Here is a 16,121-nt window from a genome sequence, read left to right on the forward strand (position 1 = left end):
GCAAGGCGGGAAGATCCGAGTCGCTCGGACCCGTGAAAAAAAACATGAAGTTCGTGCGGGTTCGGATTCAGAGAAACCGAACCCGCTCATCTCTACAGAAAATAGTGAGAGAATGAAAGTGTCTGGCTTCTGGTGTGCAGGCCACAGTGTCAGGATGTCTCATTGGCACACTGGAAAGTTTTAGAAGTGAAGTGAAGTTTGTTAGAATAAGTCGGCGCTCAGTAATGTGGGGAGAGAATGATAAATACTGACCCGCCTGCATATTGTATTCAGGTAATGAGACCTCAGGGAGGGGGGTGAATGAGGATTATTCCCCTGTAATAAGAATGCTCCATCCTCCTCCTCCTCCTCCGGTCTGGGCTATCCCACAATTATTAGGCTGCTGCAGGCGGTGTCTCTGCCAGATCCCAGCCACAGAGAGAGGCTGCCTGCCAACACTCACAGACTGCAGGAGCCACCATCCCTCTAACCCAGCACATGCCTCATCCTCTCTCCTGTACATCTGGGTACACTGCCCAGGAGGGACCACAGGGAAAGGCGGGGGACACTTGGTGGCCTACTGTCCAGTAGAAGGCATCACTACCTGCAGCTCTGGAGGATGAGAGCTGGTCTCTGTGCTTCTGCTCTCAGGATGTATCTGAGTGGACAGAAGTTGTGGATTTGGTTCTTGTACCTGGGATTGATAGAACGCACCTTAGCAGACATGTACAGCTCAATGCTGAACGTCCAGCAGGCTATGGAGACGGAGCAGAAACTGGTACAGCACCTGGGGACTTACCTGGAAGCGGAGAACCACCGCCTGGATGATCTGCGCAGGTAATTTAACATTAATAATACATAGAAATAAACTACAAATCTTTTTTTCTTTCATTATATCACAGACATGGGCATTTTGTGGCTCTCCAGCTGTGGCAGAACTACAAGTGCCAGCTCACCATGATAACATCTGGCAGCAGGGCAGTCTGGTATTTGTAGTATACTGACAGCTGTAAAACCATAGATTGCCTAAATCTGCATTATATGCTTTTTTTTTTTTTGTAAGATAATATCTGATGGGCCAAAAGCTTGCAATCTATGCATTACTTTAAGTAGTTTAACGACTACAGGAAACAATACACTGTGTTTCGCTGGTTTATGATGTGTTGGACACTGGTGGGTTAAAAATAGGATTTTGGCACTGCAGGCAGTTTGCTCAATACCACATACGTCTCCAGTATTACACAGCCCTCTGGGACCCGTCTCTTGGGTTTCCATTCACACTTTGAAAGTTTAATGCAACATATATATCTGTCTCTTACAGTATCAACCCAGATATTTCCTTCTACACAGAATTATATGATCTACAGTATTTGCTGTTCCCCAAAGGAATAAGCATTATAACCATTATGTATTACTGCATAGCTGGTTTTCTCCCCTACAGGAGATCAGGCAGTATACACTTACCCTACAGGGTATTCAGTAACTACATCTCATTACTGCATTATCTGTGTAATAGCAACAATGGTGGTCATTCCGAGTTGTTCGCTCGCTAGCTGCTTTTAGCAGCATTGCACACGCTAGGCCGCCGCCCTCTGGTAGTGTATCTTAGCTTAGCAGAATTGCGAACGAAAGATTAGCAGAATTGCGAATAGAAATTTCTTAGCAGTTTCTGAGTAGCTCGAGACTTACTCCTACACTGTGATCAGTTCAGTCAGTTTCATTCCTGGTTTGACGTCACACACACGCCCAGCGTTCATCCAGACACTCTCCCGTTTCTCCAGACACTCCCATGTTTTATCCTGGCACGCCTGCGTTTTTCCGCATACTCCCAGAAAACGGTCAGTTTCCGCCCAGAAACACCCACTTCCTGTCAATCACACTACGATCACTTCAACGGTGAAAATTCTTCGTTCGGACGTGAGTAAATCTACTAACTTTTGTGCTAAAATACTTAGCGCATGCGCACTGCGTACCATGCGCATGCGTATTTTTGCCTTAATCGCTCCGTTGCAAAATTTGGCAACGAGCGAACAACTCAGAATGACCCCCAATATGCGGTAAGGGGTTAATTAAGATGAGACTGAGGCAGGTAATTAAATGGAATTATTTGATGATGTTGGTGCTAATTAATATTGGGGATTATGAAGGTAATTATTGTAAAGGCATGAATTATATTAATTACACTGAATGAGGTTGGTTACGATGATGCTGAAGCAGTTAATGGTTCTTGAGGATGGGCTAATTATTGATCAGGGAATAATATTGTGAGGCTATCAAAAATACTCTTTCCTATATTATGGTCACACTTCTCTGCATTATGTGGCGGTCATTCATGCTCTCTATTGTATGGCAGTCACTGAGATGCTCTCTGTATTATATGGTGGTCCCTGCAATACTTTCTGTATTATATGGTGGTCACTGATGCTCTGTTATATGTCAGTCACTGATGCTCTCTGTATTATATGGTAGTCATTGATGCTCTCTGTTTTATATGGTGGTCCCTGCAATACTTTCTGTATTATATGGTGGTCACTGATGCTCTGTTATATGTCAGTCACTGATGCTCTCTGTATTATATGGTAGTCATTGATGCTCTCTGTTTTATATGGTGGTCCCTGCAATACTTTCTGTATTATATGGTGGTCACTGATTCTCTATTATTTGGCAGTCACTGATGCTCTCTGTATTATATGGTGGTCCCTGCAATACTTTCTGTATTATATGGTAGTCACTAATGCTCTATTATATGGCAGTCACTGATGCTCTCTGTATTATATGTCAGTCACTGATGCTCTCTGTATTATATGGTGGTCCCTGCAATACTTTCTGTATTATATGGTAGTCACTAATGCTCTATTATATGGCAGTCACTGATGCTCTCTGTATTATATGTCAGTCACTGATGCTCTCTATATTATATGGCAATCACTGATGCTCTCTGTATTATATGGTGGTCCCTGCAATACTTTCTGTATTATATGGCAGTCACTGATGCTCTCTGTATTATATGTCAGTCACTGATGCTCTCTGTATTATATGGCAATCACTGATGCTCTCTGTATTATATGGTGGTCCCTACAATACTTTCTGTATTATATGGTGGTCACTGATGCTCTGTTATATGTCAGTCACTGATGCTGTCTGTATTATATGGCAATCACTGATGCTCTCTGTATTATATGGAAGTCATTGATACTCTCTGTTTTATATGGTGGTCACTGTGATGCTCTCTGTATTATGTGGCAGTCCGTGATGCTCCCTGTATTTTATGGTGATCACTGATGCTCTCTGTATTACATGGATGTCCCTGATGTTCTCTGTATTATATGGCAGTCATTGATGCTCTCTGTATTATATGATGGTCACTGATGCCCTCTGTATTATATGGCAGTCACTGATGCTCCCAGTATTATATGGAGGTCACCAATGCTCTCTTTATTATATGATGGTCACTGATGCTCTCTGTATTATATGATGTCATTGATGCTATCTGTAGTATATGGCTGTCACTGATGCCCTCTGTATTATATGGCAGTCACTGATGCTCCCAGTATTATATGGAGGTCACCAATGCTCTCTTTATTATATGATGGTCACTGATGCTCTCTGTATTATATGATGTCACTGATGCTATCTGTAGTATATGGCTGTCACTGATGCCCTCTGTATTATATGGCAGTCACTGATGCTCCCAGTATTATATGCAGGTCAGTGGCGTCACAAGGCGGGTGCGGGGGGTGCGGCCCGCACCAGGGTGTGACGCCTGGAGGAGGGTGACACCAAATGTCAGCTCCTCCGCACTGACAGGAACCAGGTGCTGCAGTGAGAAAGTCTCCTACAGCACCCGGCTCCTGTCACAGAAGAGGAGCCGACAGCGGACGGAGACTGGCTCTGGGGGAAGCCCAGCATCTCCGGAGATGCTGGGCACGCCCCCAGACTGACGATTCCGGGATCCCCGCGAAGCCACGCCCCCTATGTACAAGGCCACGCCCCTTTTTGCCGCGATCGCGGCAGGAGATCAGGGGTGCGCACCGGGTGTCACCACACCCGGTGACGCCTCTGATGCAGGTCACCAATGCTCTCTTTATTATATGATGGTCACTGATGCTCTCTGTATTATATGATGTCACTGATGCTATCTGTAGTATATGGCTGTCACTGATGCCCTCTGTATTATATGGCAGTCACTGATGCTCCCAGTATTATATGGAGGTCACCAATGCTCTCTTTATTATATGATGGTCACTGATGCACTCTGTAATATATGATGGTCACTGATGCACTCTGTAATATATGATGGTCACTGATGCTATCTGTAGTATATGGCAGTCACTGATGCTCCCAGTATTATATGGAGGTCACCAATGCTCTCTTTATTATATGATGGTCACTGATGCACTCTGTAATATATGATGGTCACTGATGCACTGTGTAATATATGATGGTCACTGATGCTCTCTGTAGTATATGGCTGTCACTGATGCCCTCTGTATTATATGGCAGTCACTGATGCTCTCTGTGTTATATGGAGGTCACCAATGTTCTCTTTATTATATGATGGTCACTGATGCACTCTGTAATATATGATGGTCACTGATGCTCTCTGTAGTATACAGCTGTCACTGATGATCTCTGTATTGTAGGGTGGTACTGATGCTCTCTGTATTACATGGCAGTCACTGATCACAACCCTGTTTGGGGCATGCGTGCCAAAGGTGCGCAAGTGGGGTATTATTGGTCGCACCAGATGTCACCGTCCCCAGTGCCGCCGCTGACTGGAGGCAAACGCAAAATATTAATGGACCCCATCAATGGTGCCATCTGGGTAGAACATCAAGGGCAGAGGCAAGAAATATTGGCATCAATGTTGGAGAAGCAATGGATCTCTACCACCGACGGCAAATCATTGGACATAGGGGGTCATTCCGAGTTGTTCGCTCGTTATTTTTTTGTCGCAACGGAGCGATTAGTCGCTAATGCGCATGCGCAATGTCCGCAGTGCGACTGCGCCAAGTAAATTTGCTATGCAGTTAGGTATTTTACTCACGGCATTACAAGGTTTTTTCTTCGTTCTGTTGATCGTAATGTGATTGACAGGAAGTGGGTGTTTCTGGGCGGAAACAGGCCGTTTTATGGGTGTGTGCGAAAAAACGCTGCCGTTTCTGGGAAAAACGCGGGAGTGGCTGGAGAAACGGAGGAATATCTGGGCGAAAGCTGGGTGTGTTTGTGACGTCAAACCAGGAACGAAACTGACTGAACTGATCGCAGATGCCGAGTAAGTGTGGAGCTACTCAGAAACTGCTAAGAAGTGTCTATTCGCAATTTTGCTAATCTTTCGTTCGCAATTTTGATAAGCTAAGATTCACTCCCAGTAGGCGGCGGCTTAGAGTGTGCAAAGCTGCTAAAAGCAGCTTGCGAGCGAACAACTCGGAATGAGGGCCATAAATGGCAAATTATCGATGGTTGCTAACCATCAATGGATATCCCTACGTGCTCGCCTAGGAGAACCCCCAGCAGAGTAGGCACCGATGAGATATTTCCAATATCAGCTACATCGTGCTGGGAATATTTTTTCACTTAAGCCACAGTAAAAAATGACACAGATCCCTGGATAATTGTTGCATCGTGAAACCCCCCTTTGTGTCAGACTGTGCCGACAGGGACACAAGCGGCATTTATCTGCTGATCATGTTTTGACCACAGCCTGAGAGGAGGGGGCGTAAACAACATGCATACAAAAACTTCATTTACAAATGGGTTCATGCCAACAGCCTGTGCCCTGGGAGCTTCTGCGCAGCCAGAGAAAGGGCCCGTTGTCTGTGCGCCCACAGGGTCGCTGGGTCTATGCACATAGTGTCATTCAGACCCTGCGATCTGGAGAAGCTGCGACACTAGGTGTAAAGCGCAATGGAATATGTTAGCGCTATATCATTGTTAATTATTATAAATAATAATAGTAATGATAATAGGAGGGCGAGTATAGACAAGCTCAGTGATTAACCGTTTCTTCACAGCTAAAATTATGACTCAATTCTTTCTAACTGAAAAAGCAACATAAAGAGATGACTGCAGACCCCAATCTGTCTCACAGAATACTCTCCCGGAACCGCCGAGAGCCACCAACTCACCAAGCAGCATTACAGCGCCCCCCGCTGTACAATGCCAGTAATCTCTGCATTGTATGGCCACGATGATGCAATTGCCAACATGCCCCTGTACCACCGCGCCCTTGTGCCACCTTTTATGTTATGCCCCGTCCCCTATGATGTGCTGCTCTTTCCGCAGTGCGCTCCACTGTGCCAACCTTGCACCAGACAGAAAGTCAACAACTATAGCAAAAGGAATACCTGTGGCCAGATCTGCGTCCGAGTGCTCATAGCATTTCCTTTGTGCATCCCATGAACTAGTAACATATTGGACAATCCAGACATTTAATTAGATATTATCAGAAAGAGATATCCTTGTTGTACTTACTTATCTGTCAGTATGTGGTAGGGATTATAGGGGGTCATTCTGACCTGATCGCACGCTGCAGTTTATTGCAGCAGAGCGATCGGGTCAGAACTGCGCCTGCGCCAAAGGGCGTCGGGCCGCTATGATCGCCTCTGCCTGATTGACAGACAGAGGCGGTCGCTGGGCGGGGGGGGGGGGGGGTTGGCGGAATGGCCGCCATTTCGTGGGCGCGGTCTGGCCAACGCAGGCATGGCCGGACTAAATGGTGGGACAGGCCGCAGCGGCTGCATGACGTCACGCGCAGCCGCTGCGGGCCGGGGAGCGATGAGTAGCTCCCTACCAGCACGCTAAAGCTGCGCTGGTCGGGAGCTACTCTTGAAGTGCAAAGGCATCGCCGCTGTGTGATGCCTTTACACTTCTGCGGGAGGGGGGGCGGCACTGACATGTGGGGCGGACTAGCCCTGTGCTGGGCGTCCCCCCGCATGTCAGTGTGAATGATCGTAGCTGTGCTAAATTTAGCACAGCTACGATCATCTCAGAATGACCCCCATAGAGTGTAAGCTCCACCCGGGCAGGAGTAATGTGAATGATTAAACATTGTAAAGCGCTGTGGTATATGCAGGTGCTATATAAATAAGTGTCAGCAATAAATAATAAAACTGATAGTAAATGCCTTGGCGGGAACAGACAACGGCCCCTCTTTTTCCAATGATTACAATGATACTGTCAGTTATCGCCGAAATATTTACCGGGGTGTCATCCAATCTGCGGAGTGTTTCTCTTCTACCCCGCGACATTGGCGCTATCAGGAGTCTAAAGCCGTATACGCACTATGCCATAATGAAATGCCGGCGATGAACGACTATATCGTTGTGTGATATAGTGCATACACACTGAACGTTATCGCTCAATGATATTGTTCAGTGACGTCACCGCCGCTATTCCCGAACATGCAGCGCAGCCCGACATTGACGGGTGGATCGGCATGTCATCTCAATACTGGTGATCGCTGTACGGCGTACGGGAGCGAGCATCATACATTCTACACCAATATTACCCCGATACACACTGGACGAGATAATCCTAAAAAATAAACGATAATGACATTTATGTCGTTATCGTTTATGTTTTAGGCTGAAATCGCCCAGTGTGTACCCGGCTTTAGTGCTTCGCTGACCGATGTTGATAGATGAGAGCGGGCGTAAGCCGCGTTTCCCATGTCGCACATGAGCAGTGGAACTAGGAGCCCGCATATAGAAGGGTCCTCACTGCTTCCTCCTATCAGCCACAGTGAAGTGACTGATCTCTTTTGCAGCCCACGTATCGCCACAAAAAACCGCATCACTATCGACTGCGCAATTTCACAAGCGGTGGAAGGCGATGACAGGCTGAAGTGAAGCGTCCCCCCCGGTCACGTGCATTTTGCAGGGACACTTTGCCCGCAGTGTCAGCCTGCCAGTGCAGCAGAGAAACCCCTGGTAAAGGATTGCTGAACAGCGGCACAGCTGAAGGGGGCTGCGTGTCATAAATGGAGCCTGTTGTGTGTAATGTAGGAGCAGCTGCTGCCTGTGAGACTGAGGGAGAGACTCCTATCTAGTGAGTGCAGTCCCAGTTTTCTGTTTTGCAGCTGCTCCGTCCGGGACTATGCATCCAGATCACTTCTACTGTTACAAAGGGAAGTTCTGTAACAGCTGAGGAAATCATAATGTGTGTCAGACACGTGATATAAATCTATATTATTCCGTCCTACACTGCATCGCCAATGGCTTCAAGCGAGAAATGACGCGTTTCTGCGTAGTGGTTACATTCAATGCTGCAATCCCATGAAAAAGAACTGACTGCGGTCGCTGTAAGAAGCGTCACAACCTCCCCGCTAACCACCGCACATCGGTCTACTAAAATAAGTGTTTCCAAGATATCAAGGGAAAATCTTTACTTCCCGGTTTTAGATCCAGAAGCGCTAAAGCACGCGAGCAGCACCCAAAGGATCCCTCTCCAATAAATGTGACAATATTGTAGCCGGATTGGTTAGGAAATCCCAGCAGTCATAACAACGATGTTCAGGATTCTGACAGTGGCGTCCTGATGATCTAACTCCAGAGACGGATCCCGTCATTTTATCTCTACCTCATCTCTAACCCAGTCTTTCCACAGCCAAACCCTAACCTCCTTCCCCCGCGACCTAACCCTAACCCCCTATCCTGCAGCCTATCCCCAACCTACCAGTGGCGTGCGGTGAAGTCAGTGGCTGGTGAGGCACTACAGCCATAATGTCCGCCGAATCCAGCCGATGACCCCTACCGCCGCCGAGGCAATGCCCGCTACTGCCCCTGAGCCAATGTCCGCTGCCACCGCCAATGGCTTACAAACTCGCCCACCATTAACTGACCCAGCCCTCCGCCACTAATTTGCATCTCAGTCCGATGCCGCCAATGTCCGCTGCCTGCCTGCTCATCATACTTGTAATATATTGTACATTTGTATAGGAAAAAATAAAAAAATTAGTGTTTGGGACTGGGGAGGGAGCGGGAGGAGGACATGAATGCAATTTTGTTGTCCAGGGATTCCATTAACTTAATGGAAAAGGGTCTGAATGGGTTAAAAAATGTAAAAAAAAATAATGCGTGATGTCCCCCCTCCTAAGTATAACCAGCCTCGGGCTCTGGTTGTTTAAATACTGGGAAAAAATTGGACAGGGGTTCCCCGTATTTAGACAACCAGCACCGGGCTCTGAGTCTGGTCCTGGTTCCAAAAATACGGGGGACAAAAGTTGTAGGGTTCCCTAATATTTTTAAAACCAGCACCGGGCTCCACTAGCCAGGGACATAATGCCACAGCCGTGAGACACATTTATGTAGGTCCCATGCGGCCATGGCATTACCCTCCCCCAACTAGTCACCCATGGCCGGGGTTTCCTGGAGGAGTGGGGACCCCTTAAATCAAGGGGTCCCCCCCTCCAGGCACCCAAGGTTCAGGGGTGAAGCCCGAGGCTGTCCCCAGCACCCCTGGGCGGTGGGTGCCGGGCTGATAGCCATAAGTGTGTTCAAGTACCAGCATGCGGGGAAATAACAGGCCCGCTGGTACCTGTAGTTCTACAACAACAAAAATACCCAAATAAAAACACAACACACACACCTTGAAAGTAAAAAAATTTTAAAGCACACTTACACTCACACACACACACACACACACAGACACACATACTTACCTACATCTCACGCCGGTCACGTCCACTTGTCCATGTAGACAAGTCCATGTGGCAGATCAGGGTGTGGAACACGCCCGGCTCGCTCAGTCACTGACAGCGGAGCCGCCTACTCCCCGTTGCTTAGTAACGGGACGTCTGGCAACATTAGTCTGAGTGCCCCGGCATGGCACCGGGGATCACAAGATGCCGCCCAAGAAGAAGGGGAAGGGCATCGCCGCCGCCAGGAAGGAGGGGAAACCGGGGCAACAGGCGGCAGCGGAGCCGGTGTCCCAGGAAAGCAAGGAGTTCTACCTGCTGCAAATCCGGGATCTGGAGGGCCAAGTGGAGAGGTGAGCACTCTGTCCAAGGAGAGAGAGAGAGAGAGAGAGACTGCACTCACCCCTCACTCCCGCTTCAGGGCCGTCGCTGCCGTAGCTCCAACGCCAGGTCCCGCCGACACTTCCGCCTCCAGCGTTGCGTGTGGGTGATTGGACAGTGGATCCAGCACTGAATCCGCTGTCCAATCACAGTTGCCTCGCTGACATGGGGGTGGTGTCCCTGTCAACGAGGCACTTGTTTCAGTGCCGCTTTCCCTATCTTTTTTATTGGGCTTTTACAGTCCAGTGCTTGGCCCCGCCCCCCCGCTCTGCCTCCGTTCCCATTATCTATGGGAGGTACTGCTATCAGTGCCTCCCAAAGTAATTTAAACACATAAAATTATTACAATTAAATAAAGAAGATACTTATGACACAGACTATGTCTCATAATTATCTTCTTTGTATGATTTTAATAATTAATCACAGGGGAGGCACTGCCTCCCCTAACTACACATCCCTGCAACCTACCCCATCACAGCTTAACCCTAGCCCACCCGCAGCCAAACCCTACCCCCACCCCATCCCACCCACCTCCCTGCAGCCTAACCCTAATCCTCCCCCCAGTACCTGACCACAGAACTTGCTATCGGGATCCCACTATCAGTATTCAGGACTGTCTTAGCTATTCTCATACTTACCTATTCACCCCTAACATCTGGGAGTTCCCCAGAATCTTGGAACAGTAGGTAGCCCTCCCCTACATACCACCCACGTCCTAGTAAAACAGGATGGACAGGAGGCAAAATTCAGCAAATCGCATGACTGTGAGGAAGGGTTGGGGCAATATGAAACTACAAGAATTGCATCATTCTGACCGGTCCCCCTCCTCACAGGCCCGCAATTTGCGGCATTATGTCCTGCGTGGGTGGGACCAATGACAAGAAGTGCCCAGTCCTGCCCACATCAGCAGTCAGCTGCATCCCCTCTCCAAGCTTGGGGGCAGATGTATTAAGCCTTGGAGAGAGATAAAGTAGACGGAGATAAACTACCAACTAATCAGCTCCTAACTGTCATTTTTAAAAAAACATGGGTCTCTCAGAAGGGAGTCACCAATGCAGGTAAGTATGGGCTACAACGGCTAAGGCCATCAGAGAGATACGGTGTTAGCTATTGGGTCCCAAGTCTCTATACGCTAAGCTGTGGAATGTTCTCATTGGCTGTGTAAGGTGAGTGGCTCCTGCTGTAATGTATTCCTCCAATAGCACAGTTACTGCATGCATCATGTAAGACTGCATCACGTAATCACAGCATGAGTCAGATCCGTGAGGTCACAGAGGATGTGGATGGGAGAAATGTCAGTGATATCTGTGATAGAGGCCGGGGAATAAGGCATATAATGGGATCCACATGGTCACATTGCTATAGATCCAGAATGTGATTATAATGCTATAATGAGACAGCCGCTGCAGCTACTGTAAGTGCACACGACCCCGGAGCGAGATGCGGCAAATCGAATAACGCGGGCAAGCTTCTGATACCGCCGTTTTCAGAGGTTTAGCCACGTATAATAACACGGGCGCAGAGGGGCTGATTCTCAGTCACACACATATTGGCAGAACCTATGGTGCGGATAGGTGTCAGCGGTGTGTGTGTGTATTAGTCAGGTAGAACAACAGTGTGTGAGACAACACAGGGTTAATGCAGCACAACTCAGACACACGCAGCACGCAATAGATCCAGCCCGGAGCGGGTTACCAGAGGTAGTGTGCGGCGTCTGGGCTTTGCACAGGATAATAAGCGTGCAGTGGTGGCAGTGGGACTTGTAGTTCCACAAGCGGTGGTGACACAGTGGTAAGTGACTATAACACAGCGGTCAGCAGTTGTGACACAGTGGTCAGCAGTGAAGGTTGGTGGTTTGCGCAGGACCTGTACTGTTCAGGGGCAGATCGGTTTCTGCGACGGCAGTCACAGTGTCCCCTAAGCCACACCATGACTGACCTGTTGCAGCCCTTTGGGGGCAGTGAAGAGGTGACAATGCCCTGCCTTTCCAACACATTAGCGGATCAGAGAGGTCGGCAGGAGCAGGGGTGTATCTAGGGGTCCGAGTGCCCCTGGCAAAGTAGGGAGCTGGCGCCCTCCCTACACACATGGAATAAGGTGTGAGTATTGGAAATGGGGCATGGTCTTGTGGGGAAGGAGGTGGACACAATAGTATTTCCAATTCAAATTATGCCACACAGTAGTGTCCCTTATTCACATTACACCGCAGTAGTGTCTCGTATTCACGTTACACCATCCCTCCCCCCTAACCCACCTTTCCCACAGCCTGACCTTAACCTGCCCCCCTCCCCCAAAAGCTTCTTCAGTGGTGCCTAACCCTAACCCACCCTTCCTAATCTCACTCCCTGCAGCCTAGCCCTTCCGCCCTTGCAGCCTAACCCTAACCCTCCCACGTAGCTTCACAGTGGAGACTTTGGCACCAACTCGATCTGGATTTTGGCATTCTGCATCGCTATCTATGTTGAGATGCCAGCATCAGCATTCTGAGCAGTTTCGGGATGCTGGCGTCAGCTTTCCGACCGCCGGGATGCCAAATGCCGGCATCTTGACTGCATCCTGAATTAAATACTAATGAGCTGCAGTGAGATGAGCCTCAAATTGACCCAGCCATTAACCAAACACTATTAGTTGGGTGGAAGGAGTGTTTCCTGTTAGAAAAAAACATCAGGGTGCCATCACTTCCAAGATAAAATGATCAATTATACAATTAACTGATATACATTTCCTTGAACATGGCCTTGAAATAGATAAGATATGTATTTTCTTTATTACACTCTACAAGTTAAAGTTTTCATTTACTTTCTACTTACTTACATCTAACATACATGAAAATCGTGTAGTTTTCCAGGTACTACAGTCCCTTCTCCCAAACACTGACACTTTTTTATTATCTTAACAATATCTAACAATTGCTGTGTACCTGGTGAGTCAGTTACTGTAGTACTAGTAACAGACTCTCACCAGGTACAGTCTGACAGTACTGCTTTTCTATCCTTTGGCCGCGGGTGGCACAGCCAGGCGGCGCCCCCTCCTTGCCTGGCGCCCCTAGCGAGTGCCATCCTGGCCAATAGGAAGATACACCCCTGGGCAGGAGGCATCTATTTACACAAGACACCCACTGCAGCATCAGCATATTACTGCGTACAAAGGGCTCGGGTCACTGTCCATACAAAACAATCTCTTTATGTCTTTCAGGTTCTATAGGAAAGTGACAGCGTTTCACCACGTGGCTGATACTCCAGTGTCGGACCCTATTGTTGCCTACACCTTGTTAAAGAGGCTGCAGTCCGAGTGGATGAATGTGGTGAACAGTCCAGAGGCCAGCGAGAATATCAGAGGTAAATGGACAGCAGGGGTAAAGGGACAGCAAAGGGAAAGGGACAGCAGAGGTAAAGGGACAGCAGAGGTAAAGGGACAGCAGAGGTAAAGGGACAGCAGAGGTAAAGGGACAGCAGAGGGAAAGGGACAGCAGAGGTAAAGGGACAGCAGAGGTAAAGGGACAGCAGGGGTAAAGGGACATCAGGGGTAAAGGGACATCAGGGGTAAAGGGACATCAGGGGTAAAGGGACATCAGGGGTAAAGGGACAGCAGGGGTAAAGGGACAGCAAGGGTAAAGGGACAGCAGGGGTAAAGGGACAGCAGGTGTAAAGGAAAAGCAGAGGTAAAGGGAAAGCAAGGGTAAAGGGAAAGCAGAGGTACAGGAAACACAGAGGTAAAGGGACAGCAGGGGTAAAGGGACAGCAGGGGTAAAGGGACAGCAGGGGTAAAGGGACAGCAGGGGTAAAGGGACAGCAGGGGTAAAGGAAAAGCAGAGGTAAAGGGAAAGCAAGGGTAAAGGGAAAGCAGAGGTACAGGAAACACAGAGGTAAAGGGACAGCAGGTGTAAAGGGACAGCAGGTGTAAAGGGAAAGCAGGTGTAAATGGAAAGCAGGGGTATATGGACAGCAGAGGTAAATGGAAAGCAGAGGGTACAGGGACAGCAGAGGTAAATGGAAAGCAGGGGTATATGGACAGCAGGGGTACAGGGAAATCAGAGGTACAGGGAAATCAGAGGTACAGGGAAATCAGGGGTTCAGGTAAAGCAGGGGTAAAGGGACAGCAGGGGTAAAAGAAAAGCAGAGGTAAAGAGAAAGCAGAGATAAGTGTAAATGGGGTAAACTGGGAATGGATAGGAATAAAAACCCAAATATTTTCTTACAGAGCATTTGTTTCAAATAGCAGAGTCTCCTCTTAACATACAGTACTCTAATAGTGTTAATCTTTACCCATTATAAATCCCTACCATACGGCAGCTGACCGTACCCCAAGCTGTAATCATGGACCTTATATCATTTTGCTTGAAACAAAACAAAGATATTGTTGAGTATTTGCCATGGTCTGCTCTCCTGGGAAATGTGAAACTGAAGCTGGTCATCACTAATGAGGCAGTATTGTCACAGGTCAGACCAGAGTCTCATGGACTTCCTATCTCAGCTTTCATCACTGGTTGATTGATGGAGATTTATTGCTTGACCCAAGAACAAAAACCTATAATCTATCTGCCAGGGAACATAGGGCGTCGTGGCCTCAAATTATCCAATAAAGCTAAAGACTTTGAGTTGTGTTCATTTAATTAGAAGCTGCCAGGAGTGAAGATTCCAGCTACATCGTCCCTGACATCTGTCTTACAGAAGACAATTTGTCGAGTTAAGGAACCACGAGAACTGTGAGGACTCATTATAACGCCTGGACGTGTTATATAACAGACAGTGGCCCTGGGGAAACTTTAGACATTCCTCTCATCTCATACACTGTTGCCTCTGTAGCCAAGAGTCAGAGGGCACATTTTAAGTCTGTGCTTCAGCAATTATCTGGAGAACTAGGGCCAAATGTAATGCACAGCGAGTTTGCACAAATGTACGAGTTTAGCACTAAACCTGCAAATTTTGCAAACTCGACCGATGTAATGGGGTACGGAGACATGCAAACTGGCATATTTCCTACAGTCCCAAAACTCGCATCCAGATAAACACACAACGTGGGCAATGTAATAGGATGCAAGTTTACAAATCACACCTAGGGGGTCATTCAGATCTGATCGCTGGGCTGTTAAAATTGTTGCCCTGCGATCAGATAGTCGCCGCCCAAGGGGAGTGCATATTCGCTGTGCAAGTGTGCGATCGTATGTGTACGCCAAGCTGCAAAAAATCCCTCAGTCAGCGGACATCTGCAAATCCGTTCGCACCTCACTCACCATCCAATGATTTTTTCACTGTGTGCAATCTCTGCGCAGCCCAGGACTTACTCCTACTGTGCGATGAGAACAGGCTGATCTGGACCGGAGCTGACGTCACACACCCTCCCTGAAAATGCTTGGGAACCCCTGCGTTTTTCCAGACACTCCCAACGGTCATTTACCACCCATAAACTGCCTCCTCCTGTCAATCACATTGCGAACGCCCGTGCAATTGGATTTTTCGCACCATCCCGTCACTGACCGGCAATGCCCTTTGTTGCTGTCCGACGCGCGTACGCATTGCGGTGCATGCGCAGTTAGTACCTGATCGCCCGCCATCAGATCTGAATGACCCCCCTAGAACATTACCAAAGTCTTGCCTATAAATAGACCAGCTTCTGGCTGGTGAGATTGGCAGAAGCATGTACAGATAGTGAGATCCGTGCATACTCCTGTCTGTAGAGGGTTTAAATAGATGGGCAGGTGTTCCCCCCACCCCCCAAAAAAAAATATATAACCAGCCCCGGGCTCTTCGAACCGGTCCTGGTTAAAAAAAATACTATGGGGGGAATGACTACGGTTCCCCCGTATCTACCCACCAGCAATGGGCTCTTGGGCAGGTCATGGTTAAAAAAATACACTATGAAAGTAAAACTTTTTAATTAAACATACATGCACACTTACACACTGAAATATACTTACCTAGTGCCCCACAGAGCCCTTCGGTCCCCGTGTCCACGTAGAATCCAAGGGGTACCTGTAAATAAAAAAATTATACTCGCCTAATCTGGTGTAGATCGGTCCTCTTCATTCCAAGTAGGCGTCCCAGGGGTTAAAAAACAAACAAACTGCAAGCAACCCGATCCAGCGGACATGTCGAAGTGTGTGTTTACACATACACTTCTACTA

General features: G+C 48.0%; 1 protein-coding gene across 2 annotated transcripts in view; it reads left to right on the forward strand.

The window, feature by feature from the left end:
- The first annotated feature begins 416 nt into the window (after positions 1 to 416).
- Positions 417 to 16,121, forward strand: part of P4HA3 (prolyl 4-hydroxylase subunit alpha 3) — an 86,237-nt gene continuing 70,532 nt past the window's right edge. For both annotated transcript variants that reach the window (XM_063950985.1, XM_063950986.1), the window contains exons 1-2: positions 417 to 816; positions 13,193 to 13,335. In XM_063950985.1, the coding sequence (XP_063807055.1) occupies positions 599 to 816; positions 13,193 to 13,335 (361 nt within the window). In that variant the 5' untranslated portion in view covers positions 417 to 598. The remainder of the gene's footprint in view (positions 817 to 13,192; positions 13,336 to 16,121) is intronic.

This window comes from Pseudophryne corroboree, chromosome 2 (genome assembly GCF_028390025.1).
Source record: "Pseudophryne corroboree isolate aPseCor3 chromosome 2, aPseCor3.hap2, whole genome shotgun sequence".
Lineage (NCBI taxonomy): Eukaryota > Metazoa > Chordata > Amphibia > Anura > Myobatrachidae > Pseudophryne > Pseudophryne corroboree.